Source organism: Clupea harengus, chromosome 10 (genome assembly GCF_900700415.2).
Source record: "Clupea harengus chromosome 10, Ch_v2.0.2, whole genome shotgun sequence".
In the NCBI taxonomy this organism is placed as follows: domain Eukaryota; kingdom Metazoa; phylum Chordata; class Actinopteri; order Clupeiformes; family Clupeidae; genus Clupea; species Clupea harengus.
Genome location: NC_045161.1, coordinates 24863288 through 24889649, shown reverse-complemented (window position 1 = coordinate 24889649; position 26362 = coordinate 24863288). Strand labels below are relative to the sequence as shown.

General features: G+C 44.9%; 3 protein-coding genes across 3 annotated transcripts in view; 2 read left to right on the top strand and 1 right to left on the bottom strand.

Annotated features, from left to right (window-relative positions):
- Nucleotides 1-17361, top strand: part of tbc1d23 (TBC1 domain family, member 23) — a 19558-nt gene extending 2197 nt beyond the window's left edge. Inside the window, exons 2-21 of the mRNA XM_042709001.1 lie at nucleotides 177-198; nucleotides 1147-1421; nucleotides 3536-3647; nucleotides 4432-4537; nucleotides 5981-6185; nucleotides 7568-7691; nucleotides 8168-8292; nucleotides 8393-8439; nucleotides 8943-9046; nucleotides 9154-9285; nucleotides 9678-9770; nucleotides 10270-10440; nucleotides 10722-10764; nucleotides 10854-10960; nucleotides 11290-11432; nucleotides 12042-12086; nucleotides 13048-13136; nucleotides 13384-13519; nucleotides 14176-14370; nucleotides 15540-17361. Of these exons, the coding sequence (XP_042564935.1) occupies nucleotides 177-198; nucleotides 1147-1421; nucleotides 3536-3647; nucleotides 4432-4537; nucleotides 5981-6185; nucleotides 7568-7691; nucleotides 8168-8292; nucleotides 8393-8439; nucleotides 8943-9046; nucleotides 9154-9285; nucleotides 9678-9770; nucleotides 10270-10440; nucleotides 10722-10764; nucleotides 10854-10960; nucleotides 11290-11432; nucleotides 12042-12086; nucleotides 13048-13136; nucleotides 13384-13519; nucleotides 14176-14370; nucleotides 15540-15624 (2359 nt within the window). The 3' untranslated portion in view covers nucleotides 15625-17361. The remainder of the gene's footprint in view (nucleotides 1-176; nucleotides 199-1146; nucleotides 1422-3535; nucleotides 3648-4431; nucleotides 4538-5980; nucleotides 6186-7567; nucleotides 7692-8167; nucleotides 8293-8392; nucleotides 8440-8942; nucleotides 9047-9153; nucleotides 9286-9677; nucleotides 9771-10269; nucleotides 10441-10721; nucleotides 10765-10853; nucleotides 10961-11289; nucleotides 11433-12041; nucleotides 12087-13047; nucleotides 13137-13383; nucleotides 13520-14175; nucleotides 14371-15539) is intronic.
- A 287-nt stretch (nucleotides 17362-17648) lies between these two features.
- nit2 (nitrilase family, member 2) lies at nucleotides 17649-20780 on the top strand. Its single transcript, XM_031574544.2, has 10 exons — nucleotides 17649-17806; nucleotides 18133-18251; nucleotides 18367-18487; nucleotides 18611-18699; nucleotides 18828-18921; nucleotides 19017-19091; nucleotides 19205-19283; nucleotides 19378-19476; nucleotides 19810-19865; nucleotides 20172-20780. Exons 1-10 carry the CDS (start codon nucleotides 17779-17781, stop codon nucleotides 20264-20266), a joined length of 855 nt encoding a protein of 284 aa, XP_031430404.1. The 5' UTR covers nucleotides 17649-17778; the 3' UTR covers nucleotides 20267-20780.
- Nucleotides 20426-25695, bottom strand: LOC105895007 (ICOS ligand-like). The gene is made up of 5 exons (XM_031574543.2): nucleotides 25172-25695; nucleotides 24502-24852; nucleotides 22625-22945; nucleotides 22030-22191; nucleotides 20426-21723 (listed from the first exon to the last, which is right to left on the bottom strand). Exons 1-5 carry the CDS (start codon nucleotides 25254-25256, stop codon nucleotides 21635-21637), a joined length of 1008 nt encoding a protein of 335 aa, XP_031430403.1. The 5' UTR covers nucleotides 25257-25695; the 3' UTR covers nucleotides 20426-21634.
- Between the last annotated feature and the right edge of the window lie 667 nt (nucleotides 25696-26362).

Here is a 26362-nt window from a genome sequence, read left to right as displayed (position 1 = left end):
AATACTAACAGGTCAGCTGTTTTTGGCTATCACTAGCCACCCTTACCTTTTATAATCTCAATTTACTTAACGCATCTATTTGTTCAGCCTGAATACAGCTCGGCAGATGTGTCCTCCGATTCATGTGACTTCGCTATCTTATGTCTGTGATTTTCATTTGCTCAATCTGTTGTTAGAGCCAGAGTTCCTGGAATGTCGGTTTGTCTCAGAATTATTTTTTAACATTTATTGTATAAATTAAGGCAAAAAGCAAATCGTCACGAAGATCTTTCTTACAGAAAAGTTTATTGCCGAATCTTGTCGGGCACAAGGATATCGTTAGGTTAGAGTTAACTTTACGTGGGAATTATCAGCATGCACGTAGAATCAATCAGCCAGAACTTCAGTACTGTTGAATTGACGAGGTGCTTGACCAGGGAACAATGACTGTGTAGCGTTGTGCAAATGTAGTTATCTCGGAATCACTCACTTCGCGACAAGCGCTCAACTAAATGCAAAAAGTCTGGACAGTGTTATTGGTTGACAATCGTATATCGTACTTATATATATATATATAAGCAAATGATGCAACCTTGTGATAAAGGATGTCCTTCTCACGTGATATGACCACTCCACCCAAGCAAATATGTAGTGTATTTACGATGTGAGACAGGCGCATTGTGTCATCTTTGTAGTTATTGTTTGGAAGGCACACTTGGAATGCTGCTTGCAGACAATGCACAGACATTTGGCCTAGCTATTATTTCCCCTGCATGGAATGTAGACACACTCCTTAAAAATGGAAGACAGCAGCGGGACGTGTGTGTGTGTGTGTGTGTGTGTGTGTGAGAGAGGTTTGTAGTTTGTAGGGAAATCTTCCTTAGATTGGGCTGTAGATTTGGTAAGTTTAAGGTTGTCTGCTTATTGTTGATTATTTCACTGTGGACTAACAAGAGGGAGCATAGATTGTAGCCGACTGTGGAACGAATCAGGCCCAGACCTGGACCAGGTCCGTTTCAGCACCAGCTGCTGTCTGATGAAGATACATTGAAGGGAGATTGTGTGCACAAAGAGAGTGAGAGAGCGAGAGAGTGATCTGCTGTCATGCTTTTGTGAGAAGAGGACTTGTTTGCTTTTTGTTCAGTGGCAGATGGGTGAGCGTCGCAGGCTGGAGGCATATTTGGAACACAAGTGCAACTTCCATCTCTGTGCCTGCCTCCCCCCTTCCCGTCCCCATACACTGAGAGCGCAGGGGCTTCCTCTGCCAGGCCCGTGTTACTGAGCACGCTCAGAGAAGCCCTGCTCAGCGCATCTGCTCTGCTGTCAGCGCATCAGATCTGTCTCGGGTTACGGAGCACACGAGTCCGAGCGGCACACAGTCACTCGATACAGCTGCAGCCAGCGCACGGCAAGCCTGCTCATGTCAGAACACGCACCTGCAGGTGACATTTTAACCTGCACGAATAGATCACAGGCTGGACTGGGAGCAAATACTGCACGGAAAGACACACACACACACACACACACACACACACACACACACCTCCAGGCTAAGGCTTGACCATTTTTAACGTTAGTTATGCTAATGTATGCAACTGTTTGCCACTTTTTGAAGCATGTTTTTATAAGTAACTACTACTGGTATGATCTTTCAGGTTAGTTTTCATGGCATGTGGTCATATGGTTACACAACTGTCGTTCCGACTAGCTGCCTAAGCTAAGCACTATGATGCTCAGCATGATGCTCCGGGTTCGGACCACCGAGCACAACTGTTAAAAAAAAAAAACACAACACCACTAACTATTTTCCAAAAGACATGAGTTAGCATGCTAGCAAGCCTTTTATCAGTGCCAACTTTGCTGTCGTTGGTGTGTTTTATAAGGCTTTTGTGTGCCTTTGCAGCGGTCGGATTACTAGTTTTTTTTTTTTACCAAAATGCCTTACTGCTGCTTTAGTAAGAGGCCATCAGCTCAGTAACTCTGCAGCTTTCCAGTGCTCCACTCCGCCATTCTGACTCAATCACTGACTCATTTATTGCCTTCATGCATCACCCTGTCAGGGGCCTGTCTTTTCTGCTAGCAAGTACCATTTACCGGCCAAACTATTCGTACTGTTTAATTTCATTAAGGGCAATCTCAGTATTTGGTGTCTTTGTCTCTTCCATGTTGTTTTAAGATAAACCTGTTAAACATATGAAGCATTATTTGTAGTGAACGCAACACAACATAACTGTGTTTCTAATAAATCTGCTTATTGTGTTGCAATCACAGAAATCTAGGACTGGTTCCTCTTCCTGTGTTGACCTAGAGAAATAAGTTCTCTCCTCCCATGTCACCTCATCCGTCTTTGTAGAGCGCTTAAAAATAGTTGCTATAGGTAATCAATACATCATGATTTGTTTGTCTTTTTCTATATGTGGCTCAGAGGGACACCAATTGTAGCCTGACCTAAAATTAACAGCAGTCTAGACACCTTTCCAGTGGGAGTGCGCATAACATATCGGCATAACATATCGGCATGACCCTCACTCTCTGCCGCTGCGGGGTGGCCGACTCACCTAGCGCCCCCTTACTGCGAGCAGTGCTCTCCGCTCGGACTTCCTGCTGCACGCTTTGACAGCTTAGCTTCCTGAGCGCTCCCAGGGTCAAGCGGCTTGGCTGCCACGCCAACGACAGGGCTCTCTCAGTCTTGCCCCGTCCCCGTAGCTCCTCGGACGATGCTGAGCCCCACTGTGCCGTCCACCCGCCTCCCACCCAGACGACTCAACTCTGGCACTCGCTGCTCGTCAACACGGCTTACAGAGCCTATTATGGTTGCCCAGAGGAGCTGTCAGTAAGCCATTATGTGACGGCCATAAGACTGATCCCCCCCCCCCCCCCCCATCTCTCCCTGACAGACACTGTGTGAGATTTGCGTTGTCTTGGCCGGCCTGCCTTGGCCACTGACAGCAGGTGTAATCAATGACCAGTGCATTCATTTAGTTTACGAGCACTCAGAGTTAGTTCATGTTTTATTCACACTGGCTCCGGCGGATACACTTGGATGTGGTATAAGCATTGTGGGGTCTGAACTTATCGGCATTAGGGCTCTGAAAAGCGCCTTGAGACTTTTATTGTTTTGGCACTATACAAATACAATTGAATCGCATTGAATGAGCCATTGATTAAACCAAAGTCCAGACATTCATTTAGTTTTTTTATTGCTGTATGTCAGGATATGTTGGATAAACTGTCCCCTGTCTATGACACAAAGTTTATGATCATCAATCACAGATCAAGGTTCATATCTCTGTTTTAACCAGTTTTAACCAGTGGGCATTGCTTTCACTTTCAGTGTTTGAGCATTCAGGGTTAGTTCACGTTTCGTGCACGGTGAATGTGTACTCTCCTTACAAAACTTTGTGCTGGACCTCACCATCCGGTATCAAGACTTGCTAAAGGCATTTGACCCAGTTTTTACTAGTGGGCAAGACATACATTTGGTTTATGAGCTTTCAGTGTTAGTTCACTGTGTGTGTGTGTGTGTGTATAAACTTTGCATCTTCTCCTCTTCCAGGGACCAGGACCTGTCCGAGGCTCTGGACTCTTCGGCCTGTGACCTGGAGTCTGACGGGGGCCTCATTCAGGCCCAAGACCTGCCCCCTGCAGAGAGGGCCAAGCTATGGAAGGTACGGGAAAAACCCGAAAGATGAAGCCTGGGAAGGAAAAACCTCTGCATCCGTGTGTGTGTTTGTTCTGTGCAGGCAGTCTGTGAATGGCATGTGAAATATTCATGAAAGTGTGATCTGAGTGCATGAGATGAAGCAGGCAGAATATTTATAAAATCTCTGCGTGTGCATAGGGTTGTCTGTGTCTGTGTGTGTGTTTGTGCGTGTCCGGCGCGAGAACAGGGCTTCTTCTGTGTGTGTGTGAGCTTGCAGAGGAAGAGGATCTGTGTGGAACCTGCTGCCTTGCAGCCATCGATCCCTACCGCTCCCAGAGGAGCGTATAGAGCTCTGGTATTGATCGCAGGCTCATTAGAGTAGAGCCCGCCAGGTCGGGTTTGATCATGTGGAGTGACATGGAGAGGCTGGATTGGCTCACGTCTGCTCAGAGTGTGTCTTGCTTCCCTTTAACGTAAAGCTGTCCAATTCAAGCATCTCTTCTCACTTCCTCTAACTCGCCCTCTTTCTGTGTGTGTCTCTCTCTCTCTCTCTCCTCTCTTACTCACTGTTCCACTCACTCAATCTCTCCCTACCTATCTCTGTCTCTATCCCTGTCTGCTTCTACCTTTCTTTCCGTCTCTCTCGGCTTCTCCTTCTCTGTTTCTTTCTCTGTCTCTCACTTTCTGTCTCTCTCTCTCTCTCTCTCTCTCTCTCTCTCTCTCTCTCTCTCTCTCTCTCTCTCTCTCTCTCTCTCTCTGGTTGGCACTCTCTCCACCATGCCCCTTCTCTTCCCCTCTCCCGTTGGCAGATCGCTCTGAACGTGGCCGGAAAGGGAGACAGCCTGTCCTCGTGGGATGGGGCCCTGGACCTGCCAGAACAGACGCTCATTCACAACCGCAGTCAGCAGCTCATCGGTGACTAGACCCTTCCACCCCTTTCCTCTTTATGCGTCCTTGTTTTCTGCCATTGTTTTACGGAACGCATAAATAGCCCATGGAATGCTTTACTCTTAGTTGTGGGTGCTAGTAGTTTTTGTTTTTGACTTGAAAATTCAACCTCAAATCCCGGCACACAAGTGCTTGTGGGTTGCATGGTGGCTGTTTGAAGAGCAAAACTCACAAACACATTTTTTCATTGTTTTGTTCTTTCTGTAAATAAAACCCATTAGATGCTTACAATTAGCTATAAGAACCAGTAGCGTTTTACTATAATTGCTATGTTTTTTTTTTCGGTTGCTGGTCGGTAAACTCGGTTGCCGCACTAGTGGGTCTTATTTCAGCAGTTTAACAGTCCAGGAGGTTGGTGTTATTGGTGTGCAAAGATATCAAGTGTAGATGACTATGCATTCTGTACCCCCCCCGGCCCCCCGCACACACACACACACGCACGCACGCACGCACGCACGCACACACACACTGCAGTGTTGTTAACCAGTCCTGAAGCAAGGGAGAGAGACAAGCAGAGGGAGGGTGGTGTTTTATTTTTTTTTGGTCCAGTAAGCACATTCCTCTCATCAGAGGAGACCGATAGACGGACAAACAGACAGCATAGGTGGGGCCTCTGGCTTCTCCACAGCCTGCCCACTGTCTGCGTGAGCAGTCCACTCCCATCACGCACAGCCTGCCCACTCTGGTTTAGCAGTCCGCTCCCATCACGCACAGCCTGCCCACTGTCTGCGTGAGCAGTCCGCTCCCATCACGCACTGCCTGATCTAGTTCTGACTGTTTGAGATGAAGTTATGCAGATTTTGATATCAACATCATGTTGCTTGTAATTTGAATGTGAAGCTCAAGCTTTCGTATGGCAAATTAAAATTGCATCACATAACATTTAATACATTTACAATTACATCAAATGGATCAGAGTAATAATATCATAAATTAATGATGCAAATCCCAATTTTAGTTTTATGGTTGAGGTCACCAAGGGCAATTTAGTATTCATCTGTAGCACATTACCCCTAAAATAACATTTAATACATTTACAATTACATCAGATGGATATCAGAGTAATAACAGCGGGTGGGACCCAAACTAATTATGGATGTCACATAAATGAATGATGCAAATCCCAATTTCAGTTTTATGGTTGACACATTACTCCTAAAATCTCTAGCCCTACATATGTGGTCAGATCTTGCCCTAATTAGGTTTGTTTGTACAAAATCATATGACTTCCCCAGAAGTGGTGCTGAACATTTTATACATCAGCTGGGACGATTTCCAGAATTGATATTAGTTTACCACCCCCATCCCTTGAAAATGAACTGAGGACTTTGGATTCTGAACCACAAGTTGTGATAAGCAGGTTTGAAATCTGCCAGGTCCAAGTACTGATCCCTGCCCGTGTGTACACAGATCAGCTTGGGCTTCCCGAAGAGGAGACCAGGGACCTGGTGTCTGACGTGGAGGCCGTCATCACCTTCTACTGCAAGTCTCGCAACGTCACCTTCACGCCGGACCTGAGCTGGCCACACCTGCTCAAACCACTCCTGGGCCTGCAGCTGCCCCGCAGCGACCTCTACAACTGCTTCTACGCAGCCATGAATAAATACATCCCACGGTAGGGCAACACACAGAGAGACACAGACACACAGAGAGACACAGACACACAGAGAGACACAGACACACAGAGAGACACAGACACACAGAGAGACACAGACACACAGAGAGACACAGACACACAGAGAGACACAGACACACAGAGAGACACAGACACACAGAGAGACACAGACACACAATGCTTGTACTGTCCCATGTAGGGGCCTCTTGTACACACAGACGCGGTCACCCCTACTGGCTTTCCATTTGTACTAACTCTCCTGCCTCCAACACTACCTCACTGGAAGATCAGGTTCCCAGAGTGAACTGAGGTGCTGGGCAGTTTTTAGGCACCTTCAATCGGCAGGCTCTCCCGTGTGTGAAATAGTGCTGGGCTCTGTAAAGCGCCTTGAGATCTTCTTTGTTTTGGTGCTAAATACATAAAATTGTATTGAATAATGGAATGAGCCTAAATGTGTAGTGAAGAGAAGATAAGAGAATTTCCTTTAGTGTATTTGGTTTCTAAATATAGTTCTTAAAAAAAAAAAAAAACTGTAGGTCCTCCAAAATATCTGTCGGTATATTTAATATTTAGTATACCGTAATTTCCGGACTATAAGCCGCTACTTTTTTCCCACGCTTTGAACCTCGCGGCTTAAACAACGACGCGGCTAATTTATGGATTATGATACCTGTGACTGTATACGGTGGCTTTGTGGAGCTAGGATGCTAGCATGGATGCAGCCGCATGGATGCTTAGCTCCACGCGATTTCTCAGTATCTCAATAACTTAACTAATGTCAAAATAACCACAGTCTACCGGCGTAGACAGACAACTCAAAACAGTTTACAACAATACAAATCCAGTCTTTTCAAGTTCTTTAGCTCATTGGTTTCAAACTTAGCGTCTTTCTTCTATCTCACTGTCTTCAATCTAACGTTCTAGCTTCTGATTGACTCTTGCAACTGTGCTCTCTTAAAGCAACAGTGCACTTATCGTAACTGGCTAAACTAATAATATGCATCACTATTGTATTACTTTTGATATTCATTTTAGCCTGTGTAAAGTTCATTTGTTTCAATGTACCGGTAGGCACCTGCGGCTTATAGACATGTGCGGCTTATTTATGTTAAAAATAATTATATTTAAAAAATTCAGTGGGTGAGGCTTATATTCAGGTGCGCTCAATAGTCCGGAAATTACGGTATGTAAAAAATGGTTATTTAAGCATTAGTATGTGTCTGAAACGGATATGCTTTTGTTCCAGCCACAAATTTAGTTTCCTCTTCCTGACAGGCCAAGTAATACCATAAATAATCCCAGTTTTCTTCGCTGTATCTCCCTGTGGTTGTGCCTGCATGTCGTAAGATGAATCCTGACTCTGAGCTGTTGTTGCCCTGCAGAGACTGTGTGCCAAAGGGTCGGCCTTTCCACCTGTACCGACTACTGCTGCAGTACCACGAGCCAGAGCTCTGCTCCTTCCTAGACACCAAGAAGATCACACCAGACTCCTACGCCATCAGCTGGGTAAGACCTCAGCACCTCCTGCTAAATGTACCTGCAGGTGTCACATGGGATCACCTCCTGCTTAGTGTACCTGCAGGTGTCACATGGGATCACCTCCTGCTTAGTGTACCTGCAGGTGTCACATGGGATCTTGTTCTGGGAGCTGGTCCCCGATGGTGATGTGATTCCGAGTGGGGTCAAGTCAGGTGTCAACAACAACCAAGACTGTTGGTTCAGTTACCAGGGAGCAATTATGGCAGATTGCTTTAAACTCTGCGATTAAATTCCAATTGATCTGTTTCTCTTTTTTCTTAATGAAGATCCAGAAATCATTTTCTTTGACCTACTGTCTTTTATTTTGACTATTTAAGCACCGTTGGAGTAGTTCTTATACTGATGTGGTTTACTGGTTATATATTGTCGTCATAAGTTGATGAATGTTAGTAAATGTCAGGTGAGTTAGTGTTTGTTGTTGTGTGCGTCTGACTGCTCTGCAGCTGGGTAGCCTCTTCTCCAGTCACTGCCTTCCTGACGTCACCCAGGCCATGTGGGACATCTACTTCCAGCAGGCCGACCCCTTTCTCATCTTCTTCCTCATGCTCATCATCCTCGTTAACGCCAAGTGAGTGTCCCGAGAATTCCCCCTTCTTTAAAACCCTTACCACAGATCTCGGGGGAGTGGATTTATGTTTCCAATCACCATCTGTTTCTCCCGCCCCCAGAGACGGCATTCTTGGACATGAAGGGGACAGCAAAGAGGAGATCATTAGTAAGTTCTTTGATCCTGTTTTTTGTATACTGCTCTCAGTGTGTACTGCTCTCAGTGTATACTGCTCTCAGTGTGTACTGCTCTCAGTGTGTACTGCTCTCAGTGTGTACTGCTCTCAGTGCGTACTGCTCTCAGTGCGTACTAGTCTCGGTGCATACTAGTCTCGGTGCGTACTGCTCTCAGTGCATACTAGTCTCGGTGCATACTAGTCTCGGTGCGTACTGCTCTCAGTGTGTACTGCTCTCAGTGTGTACTGCTCTCAGTGCGTACTGCTCTCAGTGCGTACTGCTCTCAGTGCATACTAGTCTCGGTGCGTACTGCTCTCAGTGCATACTGCTCTCAGTGCATACTAGTCTCGGTGCATACTAGTCTCGGTGCGTACTGCTCTCTGTGCGTACTGCTCTCAGTGCATACTGCTCTCAGTGCACACTGCTCTCAGTGCACACTGCTCTCAGTGGGCCCTAGTTTCCTGCTCTGACGCGGGGTGTTTGTATTCACACCAGAAATGCTGGAGGACTCCCCGGGTCTCCTTGAGGCGGAGGACCTGGAGGATCTGTTCTCCCTGGCGCAGTATTACCACAGCAGGACTCCGCTGTCATTCAGAAAGGTACAGTAGGCCATCCAGTCAAGCCTCATTACTGTAGCCTTTTAGTCCACTGCAGAGTTCTCCTCTAACTGCTTGGTTCTGTTGGGTTTGTCTTCCCGTGTGTGTAGGAGAACCAGAACCTCTTTGGCAGCAGTCTGGTGGCGCTGAGGGAGGAGGACATGGACCTGAGCCAGGCGCTGTGTCTTCCGGTGTCTGTGCCCGAGATCCTCCAGGCCAACCAGGCCAACCAGCTCCAGACGGTGGGTCTCCTGGACCTTCCTGCCTTTAAACACAACAGCACCAAAACAGCTCAGTCTCCACACAAACATCCAGAGTCTGTTAAACTCATACACAGGAGTACAAACATAGTGGTCCAAGGGTCCTTTATACACTTATAGAGGCCCAGAAATATACTACTCACGGAGGCTTACTGCTTACAAACACAACAGTGCTGCCTGTGGTCTCTCCTCTATAAATACAGCTCCCCATAGACCCAGATTTCAGAGTAAATACACAGAGGCCTACAAACATGCTGCTACTAGAGTTTATTAAATGGATGATTTTTTAAAGGGACAAAAAAATGCTCCTACAAACATACTGATGCTAGCATCAGTGACATTTTTTTAATAAATGTTGTGTGTGTGTCTCTCAGGAGGGAGTGCGCTTCTTCGTGGTGGACTGCCGCCCTGCGGAACAGTATAATGCAGGCCACCTCTCCACAGCGTTCCATCTCGACTCTGACCTGGTAAGAGTTAGGATCCCTCCGTAACTCAGAAGTCACCGTTGCTCATGTGCACTGGAATGAAAGTGACCTGAATTCTTTTGTTCTCTAAGCCTAAAATGGGCATTTTCAAAATCAGGAGGCAAGGTTTTACAGTTTCACAGTTTTTAAACAAACGTAACTGTTTTTTTTTTAATACTAGTTAGTTAATATTAAGTAACTCACACCGTAGTTTTATGTACTTACAAAATTGGTATGTTGTTACTCCTTGTAATGTAACAGTACTTACACAAGGGCCATGTCATTTCCAATGTCGAGTTTGAATTGGCCTCTATACTGCCTGTATGTGATCAGTGGGTGATGGGGTTATGTCTGTACCATGGTACCAGGTGCTGCTGAATCAGTGCTGACTTTGCACTGTCTGTGCACTGTCTGTGCACTGTCTGTGAAGTGCCAGCTGTTGTTTCTCGTAAAGTGAACCTATACTGCGTGTGTGTGTGTGTGTGTGTGTGTGTGTGTGTAGATGCTGCAGAACCCGTCGGAGTTTGCCCTGTCGGTGAAGTCCCTGCTGGAGGCGCAGAAGCAGTCCCTGGAGTCGGGCTCCATCGCCAGCGGGGAGCACCTGTGCTTCATGGGCAGCGGGCGCGAGGAGGAGGACATGTACATGAACATGGTGCTGGCCCACTTCCTACAGGTCAGACATCCTCTCAGTCCGCCGCTGCACCTCAGCCCTTTCAATTGCATCACATGAACTGAGGCTGATTATCCAGCCAAACCTTTGTTCCTCTTTCCACTGTACTGTGCGCTGACAATGAGTCTTTTTTTTTTTTTTTTTTAAGTCTATGTCTTTTTTTTTTAAGTATATGCCTTTTTAAAAACAGAACTGAATCTTATTTTGACCATTAGAAATATTATAACCTCAAAATATTAACTTCTACATTTTCACCATTCACTAAGGTTTTTTTTTTTTCACAGAAAAACAAAGAGTATGTCAGCATTGCCAAAGGAGGCTTCATGGGTAAGTAAACACCTCCACCGTCAGCAGCTATGTCCACCTTGACTGAGTGAAGCTGGTTGCATAATGGTGTGTTTTTGTTGGTCTGGCAGCTCTGCAGCAGCACCTGGCAGACATGAACGTGGAAGGGCCTGACAACGTGTACGTCCACTGGATAGTCAGCACCTCCGGCTCCCACAACAGCCTCTGCTCCCCAGATGTGAGTAGCTCAGCTGGACGACAGGAGTTGGGGGGGTTCACACCCACTACCTCTCATCAGAACAGGGGGCCTGTGGGCTTAGACATGTAGATGTATGGGTTATTTAACTCCCTTCTACAGATTCATAAAAAAATGGTTTATGTCTGTGAAGCACTTCAGTTTGTCACTAAATTCTACTTATTCATTATTCATTAATTCTATTATTAAACTATTCAAGTCCTCAAACCCCTCATACTCCCCCTTTATAGAAGTGCATAATGGTTAATGGAGCGTGACAGCCCTGTTTAGTGTTCTATCGCTCCTTCATCAGTGCCACTTTGTCCCCGCAGAGTGATGGCCTGAATAGCACAGCTGATGGCAAAGGGGTCAAGTCCCTGGTCAACAAGATGACCTTTGCATTCAAATCCAAGTCGGTGAATGTGAAGGAGAAGATGATCAGCTTCATTGAGAACACTGCCACACCTGTGGACAGGTGAGCTCGGCCTCCTCTCCTGGCGTAGATGCCATGTCCCATGTCCCCTGTCCGTCCTCACACTCGTGTGCTCTTCCTCCTGTCATCAGCCTCTTTTTTTTATTTAAAATCAGATTTACTTTTTGTGTGTGCCTTTAACATGTCTCAGTTGGATGGATAGACCTCTTAAATGTAGTCATCCCATGACCTGAAATGGAGTCGCAAACAAATCTATCCCATCTGTTGACTAGGGCCAGGCAACCCAAATATCAACATTTCTTGCAACTTGGAACATTTTCACAGCAGTCTACCTTACTTAAAAAAAAATATATACCGGTGTATATATATATATGTATATATATATATATATATGTATATATATATATATATATATAATAATAATAAAAAAAAACACAATCTAACCCCTTCATACCTTGGGCAGATCGGTTTGTCATGGTTTGTGGTCCAAATCAGGTGATGACATGACTGTGTTAGAGAGGTCTATTGGTACATCTCATTGTGTAAAGCTTTAATCAGCAATCTTTGTTTTTAATACATTTTTTAAATTCTGGTTGATCAAACGCCCTCCTTCTTCCTCCCCATGGCTTGTGCCCTGTGATCCCACACTAGAATGTCTTTCACTCTGCCCTGGCCAGAGAAGGGGATTCCCGATCGGTAAGACCCTCCACGGTGTCCATCAATCCATCTGTCGCTCTGCCGCTCTCAGTGCTGCTGCTACCGCTGCTCCGGTACCGTCCGGTGGCATTGTTCCCTGCGTTGGCATCGCCCCCGGTTGGTTCTGCCCAGGTTGGCATTCCCTGAGCGGGCATTGCCTGGGTTGGCTCTATCGGCTTAAGGCATCCCAAGCCGGGCAGAACCGAGAACCGAGAACCTCAGCAGCGTACCAGCGCACACTGGAGCACACTAACCCCAGCATCGCAGTACACCAAGACCCCAGCACATGCATGCACTCACCACTAATGTCACGGCGTCTCTGGAGACCGAATGAAACCTGGGGGTCACTCAGCAGGCTCATGCTGCACTTGTCCTTGTCTTTGGTTGCTGTGTGCACTAACACCATACTCTGCACTCTTGTCCGTCAAGGTAGCTATTTCCCTTGTTCATCTCAGTCATCCTATCCAGTTGGGATCTCATCTCTACACAGCACATGCCAAAGCAACACTGTTTACTTCTTTCTGTCTTCTCCCTGTGTACAACAGAGATGATGGCCAAGCCTAGGACACTACTACATTCCCTTATTCGTCTCTGGTTACGACCAGTGATGGTCAGTGAGTGTTTTCCACTGACCGGTGTCCATAGCTGTGGCTGTCAGCTCCTGTGTCTTTATCTCATTTGCCTGATCTGTCTATCCACTCTCCCCCCCCCCCCCCAGTAACATAGACTCACCATCTCTCACCCTAGAGAAGCTAACCTTAGAGGAGCGGCCACTCTGTCGCTGAACTACGTGTCACTGTGGAACAACCAATGCGGTGTGAATGTGTGAGAGAGATAAAAAGTGTGTGTGTGTGTGTGTGTGTGTGTGTGTGTGTGTGTGTGTGTGTGTGTGTGTGTGTGTGTGTGTGTGTGTGTGTGTGTGTGTGTCCTGCTCATTTAAGTGATTTTGTGTTTCCCACAGACATGTGAGCAGTAGTGACCGGGTGGGAAAGCCATACAGAGGAGTCAAACCAGTGTTCAGTATCGGCGATGAGGAGGAGTATGACACAGGTGAACACCTGCTCGTTGTTTACATACATTTATATGCTGTTGTTTAGAAAAACCCTTTGCACAACGGAGCTGAGGGGAATGGAAGACTGTAAGCACTGCAAGTTAGATTATCCATGGATTATCATGGATGTGCCATGCTGTAAAATTGGTTTAATCAACATTACCAGAAACAGTAGAATGGTTTGGTTTTTGGCCATCAGATGACCTCTGCCACTCTCTCTCTCACCGTCTTTGATTCTGTCCCCAGATGAGATTGACAGCTCGTCGATGTCAGACGATGACCGCAAGGAGGTCGTGAACATCCAGACGTGGATCAACAAGCCCGACGTGAAGCACCATGTGCCGTGTAACGAGGTGAAGGAGACGGGCCACATGTTCCCCAGGTGAGGCTCTCGAACACCTCTGAGGCCCATGATGCATTGGCCACTGGCTCAAATACCGCACTGGTCAGTGTCCATGGAGGAAAGACCAGCTGTTGTTTTGGTTTTAGAACAATGTTCCTCTGTAATGTTAACCCGGGGGCCACATGTTCTCTAGGTGATTCTACAGACATGTCTAATGTTCCTCTGTAATGTTAACCCGGGGGCCACATGTTCTCTAGGTGAGGTTACAGGCATGTCTAAGGCTCACGGCACACTGAGCAGCCTGTTGGGTCACACAGGTCTATTTCCGTGGAGAGAATAAAGACCAGTTGATAGTAGCAATGTTTGTTTGTTTTTTGGGGGGGAGGGGGGTTCTCCTCCACACCTGTGCAAGATAATAATGTTTGATCAATAATGTTCCTCAGTAATGTTGACCAAGAATGTGCCCAGTTTCTGCCTAAAACTGATGAACTCCTATGCTACAGTTGCTTCATCGGATTTCCGTACATTGATTCTGCTCTGACGAGAGTCCAAATGCATCAGAACGCTTATCTTATCCTGCACGCATGGAGCACCGGCTCACCACCGGCTTGTGTCGAAATGAAACGTGGCACCTGGTGTGTTTCTCTGCACAGCCTGCAGTCAAACCTCTAAATCACCACTTGTGTTTCCCCCAGTCACCTGCTCATCACCGCCACGCACATGTACTGCCTGAGGGAAATCGCCTCGCGCAAAGGCTTCGCCTACATCCAGTCCAGGCAGGCTCTGAGCTCGGTGGTGAAGATCACCTCCAAGAAGAAGCATCCGGAACTCATCACGTTTAAGTTCGGCAACAATAACTCCGCAGGGGTGGACATTGTGGCCGTAGAGAGGTACAAACACAAACCCCTAAGACCACCTGCAGTGTTGGGAAAGTTCACTTTCTACATGAACTAGTTCAGTTCATAGTTCACAAATTGTACAGTATCGTTCATCAGGCAGTAATACAGTATGTTCAGTTCACGTTCACCAAAATTATGAACGAGTTCATGAACTTTCGTTCAATGAACGCGTTCAGGTACAACACTGACCACCTGTCTCTCTGCTCTTCAGATACTGACATTCACTGAGCCCAGTAACCGTGGGGTTTCCAGACTCCATATCTGTTCAGTGTGATCAGAGCATCCTCCATAGATATCTATTTGGGTGTTAGGGGGTGTCATGAATTGAATTTAATTATCTGGGAAGGGATTGGGTCAAGTGCTATGCGTGTTCCTGATTGGCTGAGATATAGTTGTCAGGGTCAGAATAAATTGTGTATTCCTTCAGTATCCCACAGTATAAAGAAAAATCGGCATGAATTGCTAGTTAAACAAACAGAAAGAAATTCCTGTGTTGTACTATCAGGGTTGGATTTTTATTTGTCTATGCGCAAGTGGGTTCCAAACTTACTATAATAAATCTGAAAGTAAAGTATAATGTTCCAACCTTACTATAATAAGTAGTAAATCTGAAAGTATATTATAATGTTCCAATGTTACTATAATAAGTAGCTCCACATGCCAGTTACTAAATCGAGAGACGCACTCCTTTTGAATTTCCAAACCTGGCATGATGAAGCATTACAAAGCCACTACGGTTGGCTGACGACGCCTTGATCTGACATCAAACCTCTTATGACTTTTGAAACCAGACTCCAAATGCTTCATGTAGGCAGCACAATCATTTTGTTGTTTGACTTTCCAAAGTAACGTGTAAATGTCATCTCTGCAGTGCAGGTGCTTTGTTCGTGTCTCTGAATAACCCACGTTCTTTTTTTAAACTTAAACCTCCATCCCAGACCAGTGAATGTGAACAAACAGTACATGCAAAGCATATTTTACAAAATAGCTCTACACACATTTAAATATTTATGCATGTATGTATAAATAAAACATGTGTGGTATAAGCATATGTGCGTGTAAATATGAACAGTTTGACATAGTAGATGAAAAAGTGAACATGTAGCTCTTGCTGTTAGCGCTTGGGTGTTGTGATTGACAGGCTCTGTGTTGCCCAACAGGTATCTGATACCCAATGCTGGGGATGCCACCAAGGCCATCAAGCAGCAGATCATGAAGGTGTTGGATGCCTTGGAGAGCTCGTAGAGGCCACACACACAGCAGCAGAAGAGGCAGCAGCGACCTCTGCTGGCCATGCAGGGGAACTGCAATAGGACAAACCACCTTGGCCAAGGGGCGCTTACTCATTGTGTGTTTGTGTGTGTGTCTCTCTCTGACTCCTCTCCAGGACTGTGCAAACCCAGCAGAGTTGATTATTAACCCCCCCGGCCCCGGCCCCCACCTCACCCCTCCCTTGGGGTGCTGGACAGACAGGAACTGTTGGACAGCAGGGCTGTGGGGGGGGGGGGGGACAAGGCTCCTCTCCTCTGTATATGACCAATTATAACAGAAAACAAGCTGAACTGACGCAGGCGTTTTTGTTTTGTTTTGGCCCTCCTTTCAGCTTTACCTGGCCACTAAATTGGCGTTCAGTATGTGGGCATATGAATTGCAGTGGTGAAGATCCCTGAACACCTTTCATTAGCCTTAACCAACTCACCACTGGTAGATTGATGCCCACCCCCAAACCCCTTTTGTTAACAGAGAAATGTCTCCCAACATCAAGAGAAGTCCAGTTCAATCAAGGACATCATCAGTATTCCCTTCCCGGATGTATTCGACACTTCTGTAGCCATATCAGAAAGATAGCACAATGTGCTGCATGACATTGTATTTGTTCAAAGCTGGATGTGTATTTATTTGGCCAGTGTTGAAAGTGTGATTTCAATTGAGGGTTGGTTGATGGTGGAATGCTGACGTCTCCCATTTAAATTGAATGGACCAGGTAGCCTTCTAGAGGGTCTCGGGACGGTATACATAGGAACAGGTAGGCTTCTAGAGGGTCTTGGGGACGGTACACATAGGATGGCACTCCCTCTTGGACTTGGTGTACACTCAAATATTCAATCTCATAAACTCTCTAATGTCTTGTTTGAACACTCTCCATTTATTTCATGTAAACTATGTTTGATACCCACCCTCCATGTTCTGCTCCTGCAAATAGCCTTAAATACAATAGGAAGTGGAATGATTTGAGAAAGTATATTGGTAAATATATATATATATTGTATATACTGTAAAACTGCCTGGCTGTCCTCATGAAAGGAGGCCAAGGTTCTGAAAGATGGCGTGTTTAAAAAAGTACTGTTGACTGAGTTAGGCAAACAGTGGTTGATCGATTATTATGTAAACGAGACTCAGCTGGAGGACATGTTTCCTGTCATATTTATAAACCTTTTCGTAAGTGGATTCCTGACACCATTTCCCAACTACTTTCACATCGGTTCATCTTTCACCGCTGGCAGTCTGGTAACCATGGAAATAAAAACCTGTATAAAATGTGACCGGAGAAAAATGCAAATTGCCTTTGGAATGAGAATTTTGCCATAAATCACTCTGACAAGAAAAGCACATTCTGTGAAACTGAGAATGTTAACTTGAACTTTACAATTATCTTTCTATTCCTTTTCACCCCGGAACCTGTTTGCTGCTCTTATAAATGTTGACCAAAATGTTTTTTTTTTTTTTTTTCAGTTTTCTCACGCTACGCAAAAGGCTGTGAAAAATAGAGGATGAAATTGCTATAGAAAATTGATTTGGCCTCCTCACCCTTCCAAGATTTGGTAAAAAAAGAAAGAAGGTTTTTTCGAAACATTTTCAAATGGAGCTTGGCAAATAAGCTCCGTCGTGTAAAACTACTTCCTGCATTGGTTTTCTGTTCGACGCACCTTATGCTGTTATTTTTTGTAACCACTTTTAATAAATTTTCAACTCAACTCCCAACTTCTGTGGCAGTCAATCATGTATTCCTCTGGAACCCTGGTTTGTTATTAGTATACCTACAAGGGCTAGTCACTGAAGAACAATTCAATATGGAGTCATGAAAAATGTGGGCAAATTAAAACGAATGTAAATGGACTTTAAGGATCTTAATGTATTGGTTGTTTATGACAACGAGCCATGGTCATACTTAAACCCAAATCTGCGCCGCAGTGACGTTCGTGAACATAATCAGATTGAGGGAGGGAGAGGTTTCCGGTGTATTTGTCACTGTTTCGTCAAAATAATAGTTCCTCTGTATTGCTGCATGGCTTGAGACGTGTCTTGAAAGCACATTAACCGGTAGGGTCCTTTAATATGAAATGCTTATAAGAGCCCTCGTTTGTCCTTTCGAGCAACCTAAACTAGACAGTTGGATTCATGGCTGGAATAACAAAAGCGATGTCGAGTAAGTGAAATGAAAACACTGCTTGCTTGACATGACATTCTGTTGATCAGTGTAACTTTCTATTTGTGCGGCAGAACACAACCAGTATTCTACAAAAAGTACTAGTGTCTTTGCAAACAATTGAAATGGCTAACGTTATCATTTAGACATATTTCGATATCTGAAATTAGTAGACTTCATTCGAGAAAAACAGCATCATAATTTGCAAATCAATATTTCGATTTTTCCTGACAGCATGCAGTCCCTTGTGTCAGTCTTCAGCTGCCATGTTATGTTATAGGCCTACTGTCTTATTTTTGTATGCACATGTTTGCACTTTTGAACAGAGTTTCGCTTAGCGGTTGTGCAGCTGCATGTGTCAAAGGTCAAGACAGACAACCTGAGTCGAGCAAAGAGGCTGATCCAAGAAGCATCAGGTCAAGGGGCAAAGGTGGTGGTTTTACCTGTAAGTGCTGCGATTGGTCATCTTAGTTGTATGCTTGTAGTCTATTGACTAAGACATGTGAATGGTTGCAAGACCATTAGAATTAAGTTTGGACTCATTCTAGTTTCATTTATAGGAGTGTTTTAACTCTCCTTATGGGACCGGTTTCTTCCCGGAGTATGCTGAGAAGATCCCAGGTGAATCGTCACAGGTTCTGTCAGAAGCAGCCAAGGAGAATGAGATTTTCCTTGTTGGAGGTAGGAAAACCGACATGGTGGTTGTCTACAGAAGCAGATGCTTCGTAATACCCATGAATTCAAGTCGTGGTACAACGTAATATGTACATTGTACATTGAATGAGCATGTGTGTTTATCACAAGGATCTATTCCTGAGGAAGATCAGGGGAAGCTGTACAACACTTGCTCCGTCTTCGGCCCTGACGGAAGCCTGCTGGTGAAACACAGAAAGGTGATGCCTCTTAGTATCACAGTGAAGAGTGCTCCCTCTAATGTCCCGGATGTCTCTATGGTCAGTGTTGGTACTGACCAGTACAGTTTGAGAAGTGACGACTCGTCTCTGTGTAATTCATTCTGCAGATTCATCTTTTCGACATTGATGTTCCAGGGAAGATACGTTTCCAGGAGTCAGAGACCCTCAGCCCTGGCAGTAGTTTGTCTATGTTTGACACACGTGAGTCTCCAGACTTACATTTGCATTTGCACAGTGAGGTCTAGTGAACTGAGATCAACTGAACGTTTTTTTCTCCTCTGTGTGACTGTCTCCAGCATTCTGTAAGGTTGGTGTTGGAATCTGCTATGACATCCGCTTTGCAGAGCTTGCTCAGATCTACGCTAAAGAAGGTCAGGAGAATTTGGGCTAAATAATAATAATGATGACGACGATAATGATGAATATCATCATTATTATTGTCAAGACACATTTTGTGTTTCAACTTTGTTACTCCTCACACCAGGTTGTCAGCTGTTGGTATACCCTGGGGCTTTTAACATGACAACTGGGCCGGCCCATTGGGAACTGCTGCAGAGAGGGAGGTGAGTTGTTCAATCATTCCACAGTAATGTTAATACGTGACTGATTTCTTTTTCCCTACATAGTCATCGTTTTTTTCCACTCTTGTGTTGCCAGGGCAGTGGATAACCAGGTGTATGTGGCCACTGCCTCCCCAGCCAGAGATGACACCGCCTCATACGTGGCCTGGGGTCACAGCACTGTCGTCAATCCCTGGTCAGCAGTGGTTAATCAGTGGTTGTGTGTCACAAGAGCTGCAGATCTGATATGCAGAAAAGCCTGTTAACGTTGCCATACTTGTTATTTGTGTAATCCTTCTAAGCATTTGTTCCAATAGAATCATGCCTCACTTGTCATGCACTCCCAACTGAAATATTTATGCCATGGATATTTCATGTGTATGTGTTTGTCTGTGTGTGTGTGCACGCGTGTCTGTGTGTGTATATGGGCCCTAGATTTATGTTTCAATTTTAGCACAGAAGGCAGATACAGCTGGGAGTGCAGTAGAGACTGTGTGCTGGAAGGTCACTTTTTTTCTTTCCTTGACAGGGGAGAAGTGATTACAAAGGCTGGAGCCAAGGAAGAAGTTGTTTATGCTGATATTGGTGAGCCTCTTCAAAACCGTCAGCATCTTGTAGAGACCCACACTGATCAAAGGGTTATTTACAGACGCAAAACTCACACATCTTCAATGTGATCTACATAATACTCTGAGTAATAAAAATGGTTGCTAATTCTAATACAAACACACTAGTAGCAACCAACAGTGTGAGTGTATATATATATATATACAGTGTATATATATATATGGTGTTAATGGATCATGAGTATAAATTGCATGGCCTGTATATAGGGCAAGTTGGATAGCCAGTGCATCTCTTATTCTCTTGGTCTTTCTCTGTCTTTGTCAGATCTCCAGTACCTGGCTGATATCCGTCAGCAGATCCCCATCACAGCACAGAGACGGACTGATTTGTACAGCGTAAGCACTGTTCAAGATGGCTGAAGAATCCCACCCCAACAATCAGCCATCATCCCCATATGGAGTTATTGCTAACGTGCACCTTAAAAGACTGGATCGATTGTGGTACCTGATGGCACGCGATTCAGTCAATTTCAGGCAGTGTAATTAAAGGAACAGTTAAATGTCAAGACACGAATCATGTGGAATGAAATGGATGATAGTGCCTTTAATGATGAGTACATAATTAACTTTGTTTTGAAACAGTGTACAGTAGTGTGGTGGTGTCTCTTTTAGCAAGAGAAAAGTAACAGAGTTGGTGCTAATCAGGGGTAATATCAGTGATCCCTGGGCATTGTTTGATAAAAACATGTTTTGATGATCGTAAAGGAGAACTTAAGAACCCTATGAACCATGATTCTGCAGACCTGAAAGTCAAAAGGGTTTTTAAATTCTATGCTTGATTCTGAAATTATTTGATGTGTTACCCTTCGAGAGGATGTGACTGAGCCATGTTCATGCAATGAATTAAAGTGTGGATTTACTGTAGTCAACTGTTCGATGTTTTACGGCATTCTTCTTTTTGTAGTTCAGCTGATAATTGTTCCTCGCCTATTCTTTATACAACAAACCAATGATCTATTGTGCTTATTCAGAGTTGTTGCTCTGCTTACGCTTGGGAGGGTCCAATTACTGAGGAATGGCATGGCATGTTTTTGAACAGGAGAGGTTTGGTGAAATCGTGGCATGCTGCCCTGGTGCTTTTGTCTGAGCCTCGTACTGCACCCTCGGGCAGGTCTTAAAGACACCCAGAACACCACCTCACCTCCCAATCCAGCCGAACACCATTCCTCACTCTACTGGTGACTCGTAACCCTCCAGAGGGTTGTGCGTAGGCAGTGGGAAGCCAGCACAAGCTTTCATCAGCTCCATCTAGCGGCCATTCAGTGATTAAGTCTGACCAGGGGTCCTCAATCCTGCTCTCAGTGATCCTTTGCATGCATGTCTCCCATCTATCGCTGGTCCCAGCACACCTGATCAAAGTCAGTGTCATTACAATGCTCTTGATTGTTGCTCTCTGAATAGAATGCATGCCAAGAGTGCCATGGATAAGTTGAGTCGAGTATGAAGAGCAGAGAGAGATGGAAAACATGCAGACAAACCCTTAGATCTACTGTTGTGTAGACTTTTCATGTTCAATATGACAATCGTGTTATTGACATATTGCCAAGTGCATGTCCAAGGTCTCTCTTTGACAGACATTCTAGAAATGTCTGGAGCTTTTACAGGAAACTTAAGTAATTTGAACAATTTCATAATTACTACTCCTTCTTTGACACAATTCCAGCCATCTCAGGATGGATATCTCAACACATACAGTACTTCACACAAAAGACGAGTCCTGGTTAGTCATCACACATCAGTCTCAGGCAGGGAGTCCAGATGCTCCAGATGTTCCAGGTCCACAGTAATAATATCTGTGTCTTCACTGTCAGAGTCTTCTGGAAAACACACATCCAGTAAATGATACTGGGATACAGTAGCTTGAATAACCTGCACTTGATGCTGTATTCTTGACACTATTGACCACAGCCTAGCCTAACGTAGCTCTTATTGTGGTGGTTCCAATAGGCAAAAAATAGGATGTGCTCAGATCCCCAAGACAGGATTTACACCATAGAGTTAAACAGAAATCTTCAAAACAGGAAATGGTCATATGCAATTATGTGTAACAATGCTGTCAGTGGAACTACACGAAAGCATTCTGAACATGACTATGAGCATGTAGAGGTGGTCATGAGCTGTACCTCTATGTAGACGGGGCCTCCTTCTCTCGCGGTCCCACTTGACCTGGAAGATGGTTCCCAAAGCCACCAGAAGGCCCACGATCACGATCAGCACTGTGCTGAAGAACCACATGGCCTCTGAGGCCCGAGCCACCACCGGACTGAACTGGTCCTCCTCGGGCCCTTGAAGGGGAAACATTAATCTGAATCAAAAGTGAATCTGAATCAATTGTGAATCTGATTTAAATCAATGAATCGGCCTCTGGGGCCTCACACCTGTATGTTTCTTCAATGTTCCACAGAGTGTGCACAGTTCACAGATGCAAGAGATCACCAGAACAGTATAATGTGACAGCATTTAAAAACAGACTGCTTTGCATGTGTATATTTCCATACTGACAGGCAACCTTTTTGTCCACGTCCAAGCACATCAGACACAAGCACGCAAGCATCATTTGCATTATAAGCATCTGTCATAGTATGTCTGCCTGTCTCACGCAAGCATGCAAAAAACCTCACGCCTTGAAATTGGGCAACTCAGGCTTAGATTTTCATAAAGACCTGTAAACAAACAAGGTGTATCAAATGTTTGCATGTCATCCAACTTGTCACTCACAATTTGTTGTGCTAAAGGTCTCGTTGAGTACGTGATTCTCAACAGCACAGGCCACAGGGGTGTGCTTGGCGATGCTAACAGTCAGGATGCTAGTTATGTTGTAGAGCTCAGAGTCTGGGAGAGGCTCTGAATACGTCCTTACTGCACCCAAGGCGGGGCTGTCTGTGGCGTTGATGAGCCAGTGAAGGGTGGGTTGGGGATAGCCACCTCGAGTGTGGCAGACAAACCGTGTTTCGCTCTCCAGGCTTGGTCCATCCTCCAGGCTTGGTTCATCCTCCAGGCTTGGTCCATCCCTCTGTATAACTGGAAAACTGAAATGGGCTGTAGGGAGTACAGAACAACATCTCCAACATTAGCTGAAATCACACAGCAATAACTCTCTTTCTTTTTTATTTACTTCTTTTACTGTTTTATCGTTTTACTTCTGAACGTCCTGCACTTCATTGTATGCCTCATGTCTAAACTGGTAAAAACTTCTAACTGTAAGGCACTTTGTATTTCCTGTTGGTAAAAAGTTCTATATAAATCATGTATACTTATAAATACTCATATATATACTCATACATATATACTTTCTATACATATGTTATTTATAAACTCCTCAAAAAAAGTACGGAAACGTTATTTCGGTCGATTATTTCTTCCCTTTAATAATACCAATTGGTATTGTATTTTATATCGTTGGAAAGCCTGATTAGTCACCTTTACAACGAGGTACAACTTGTAAGGATCGTACATTTGTGGAATGAGCAACACAGCTAACCGTGTGGGTAGCGGCCCAAGAAAATGTGCCAAAATCCCCTGCAATATTCTTCTGTTGGTATTCACTCTCGTTTTGAGCTGCTTGATGGATTGGATGATTGCACTCTCCCACAGTAATACGGAAAAATCAACACATATCAACACAACCCATTTTTACACTTTATTCATTTTACACATTTTACATTTCACCAGCCTGGTCACACACTGCTGTGGGATGGCATCCCATTCCTCAACCAGGATTTGTATCAAGTCAGCCAACATGGATGCGTTGGTCACTCTGGCCAAGCTGATCCCACAAGTATTCAATTGGGTTGGGGTCTGAACTCACGACAGGCCATTCCATCCTCTCCACTCCCAAATTCTGGAGGTACTCTGTGATGATCCTGCCTCTGTGGGGGCGAGCGTTGTCATCCTGGAGGATGGAGTTAGGTCTCAGATTCTGGGGATGTGGGATCGCCACTGGCTCCAGAATCTCATTCCGATATATCACTGCATTGAGATTGCCTTCAATGATGACAAGTTCTGTTTTGCCTGTGACAGAGATAGCGCCCCACACCATGACACTGCCCCCATTTAAAGGTGTCACGCGATCTATGCAGCAATCTGCATAGCGTTCTCCACGCCGTCTCCATACTTTGATCCTGCCATCCAGCTTCCGCAGACAGAACCTTGATTCATCACTGAACATGAAGTTGCCCCACATTCTTAGGTTCCACTGTCGGTGCTGTCGACACCAGCGCAAACGGGCCTGACGGTGAAGGGCAGTCATTGCAGGCTTCCTGGCAGCCTTATGACACACCTGTGACTGGCATACACCTGCTAGCACTTGCAGCTCAAAACGAGAGTGAATACCAACAGAAGAATATTGCAGGGGATTTTGGCACATTTTTTTGGGCCGCTACCCACACGGTTAGCTGTGTTGCTCATTCCATGAATGCACGAATGCAAGTTGTACCTCGTTGTAAAGGTGACTAATCAGGCTTTCCAACGATATAAAATACAATACCAATTGACATTATTAAAGGGGAGGAATAATCGACCGAAATAACGTTTCCGAGGAGTTTTTCTGAGGAGTTTATATAGAAAGTACACAAATGAATCTCCCTTTGGCTTACCTCCTACCCTGAGACATGTTGTACACAGCACTGAGCTTGTCTCTTCGCCATCGAATGAGACGTGGAGGCTGTAGTTTTTAGAGTCAGGGGGTACAATGTCAGACAGCGTCATAGAGAAGTCGCGAGTCTGCGGAGCGAGGGTGGACATTCTGGCCCTACTGGAGTCGGGCATGTTCGAGTCGGGCATGTTCGTTGTGTCATCCAGTCCCTGACTCCACGTCCTTCTGAACATCTCCTCTGTCTCGCTCCTCCACTGCACCGAGATGTTGGAGGAGGGAAGGTTACGTCTTCCGTCATAAGTGCATGGCAAGACTGCAGACTCTCCAATTACTCCAACAGTGCAGTCGTCATCTGCAATTTATTTTCAGTTGCATATTTATATTGTTTGTGTTGTATAAAACCATAGATTGTCAAACATGCATTATTATTTCCCTTTCCATATTCATATTGTATGTGTTGTATTAAACCATACATTGTCAAACATGCATTATTATTTCCCATTCCATATTTATGTTGTATGTGTTGTATTAAACCATACGTTGTCAAACATGCATTATTATTTCCCGTTCCATATTTATATTGTATGTGTTGTATAAAACCATACATTGTCAAACATGCATTATTATTTCCCGTTCCATATTTATATTGTATGTGTTGTATAAAACCATACCTTGAGATGAGCCCTGTCGGACTAGTCCCAGCAGTAGGGCTATAAACCACCTTGGTGTCATTGCCAGGAAGTGGCAGCTACTCATCAAGGTGACTGGGGAAACCCACCAGGGAACAGGGTATCCAGAGTAAATCCAGCCAATGGACAGAGACTGACACCAGGTTGTCTCTCAGTTGTGTCCAGCTCATTGTCTGTTTCATGAAATGCTCTTCTCCCTGAAGGTGAGGAAAAGTGTCTCTGAACTGGTTCCTGTTGTCTGACGCATGGAGAGAATGCTGGTGACAGGCAATGAAGGAATCTAAAGTCCAGGAAGACCTCTGTTGAGGCTTGTTTTACCTTCCACTCCGCCCCTGCGTGTGCCTGATGCACTCACCCCTTTGTTTTAAAGATGACTGAGATACCCCAAATTCCATAATGAGTTGCACTGTGAGTATATTTCCAAATTGCTTTCCTTTCCTATCACCTTTGTCAGTCAAATACCACCAACCTCTTTTCCAGGACACCCGTGAAGTAAAAGTTAGTTGGTGCAAGGGTGTGGCCTTTGAAGCTTCCAATGCAGGAACCGGTCTTACACTCCTCCCCCGGCAGCTTTGGCTTCAGGTGGCATCAGACTCATTTGTTTAGCTGCCAGGGATGCAGAACATAAACAAGGTGGTGACCTTGATATTTCCCTACCATTGTTTATCATACTGAAGCATACACAAAAACACTGACAGAAAACCTGTCAGACCATTAGTTCTGATGTGGTGTTGGAGCTCTTTTATAACTACTACATGAAAAGCCACCTTCAGTAATGAATATTTACCATTGTGAAGGAACATATAAGCTATAGTTCCACACAAATCTACAATCACGTGTGGCCCCTAGCATGAGCACAGCTGTCATTTCAGGTATTCATTCACATAACCCCCTCCTCCTCTACCTCCTGTTTTTACTGTTCCTTTAACATGCCCTTGCCAAAGAAAAAGGTTACCCAATTTCAGCTTCTCCATAACAGTGTGTTTCTACATCACTACAGCCAGCATGACGATAACCCAACCAGATGGGCCTCCTGCCCCTAGCCTAGCCCCCTACCAGGCTTCAGCTTCAATGAACATGTACATGTACAGTATATCTCATTACAACCCACTGGCCCTTTTTTTTCTCAAGGAATACTAATTTTTCCATTCTTATGAATCTTATTCCATTCTT

Bases quoted from the DNA above. Each gene is read 5' to 3' on its own strand.
- LOC105895007 (XM_031574543.2), bottom strand. From the start codon at position 25,256: ATGAGTAGCTGCCACTTCCTGGCAATGACACCAAGGTGGTTTATAGCC. The intron at 24,853-25,171 runs GTATGGTTTTAT...AATAAATTGCAG, and splicing joins CCGACAGGGCTCATCTCAAG to ATGACGACTGCACTGTTGGA. The intron at 22,192-22,624 runs GTGAGTGACAAG...TTCCCCTTCAAG, and splicing joins GACCTTTAGCACAACAAATT to GGCCCGAGGAGGACCAGTTC.
- nit2 (XM_031574544.2), top strand. From the start codon at position 17,779: ATGGCTGGAATAACAAAAGCGATGTCGA. The intron at 17,807-18,132 runs GTAAGTGAAATG...ACTTTTGAACAG, and splicing joins AATAACAAAAGCGATGTCGA to AGTTTCGCTTAGCGGTTGTG. The intron at 19,477-19,809 runs GTCAGCAGTGGT...TTTCCTTGACAG, and splicing joins AGCACTGTCGTCAATCCCTG to GGGAGAAGTGATTACAAAGG.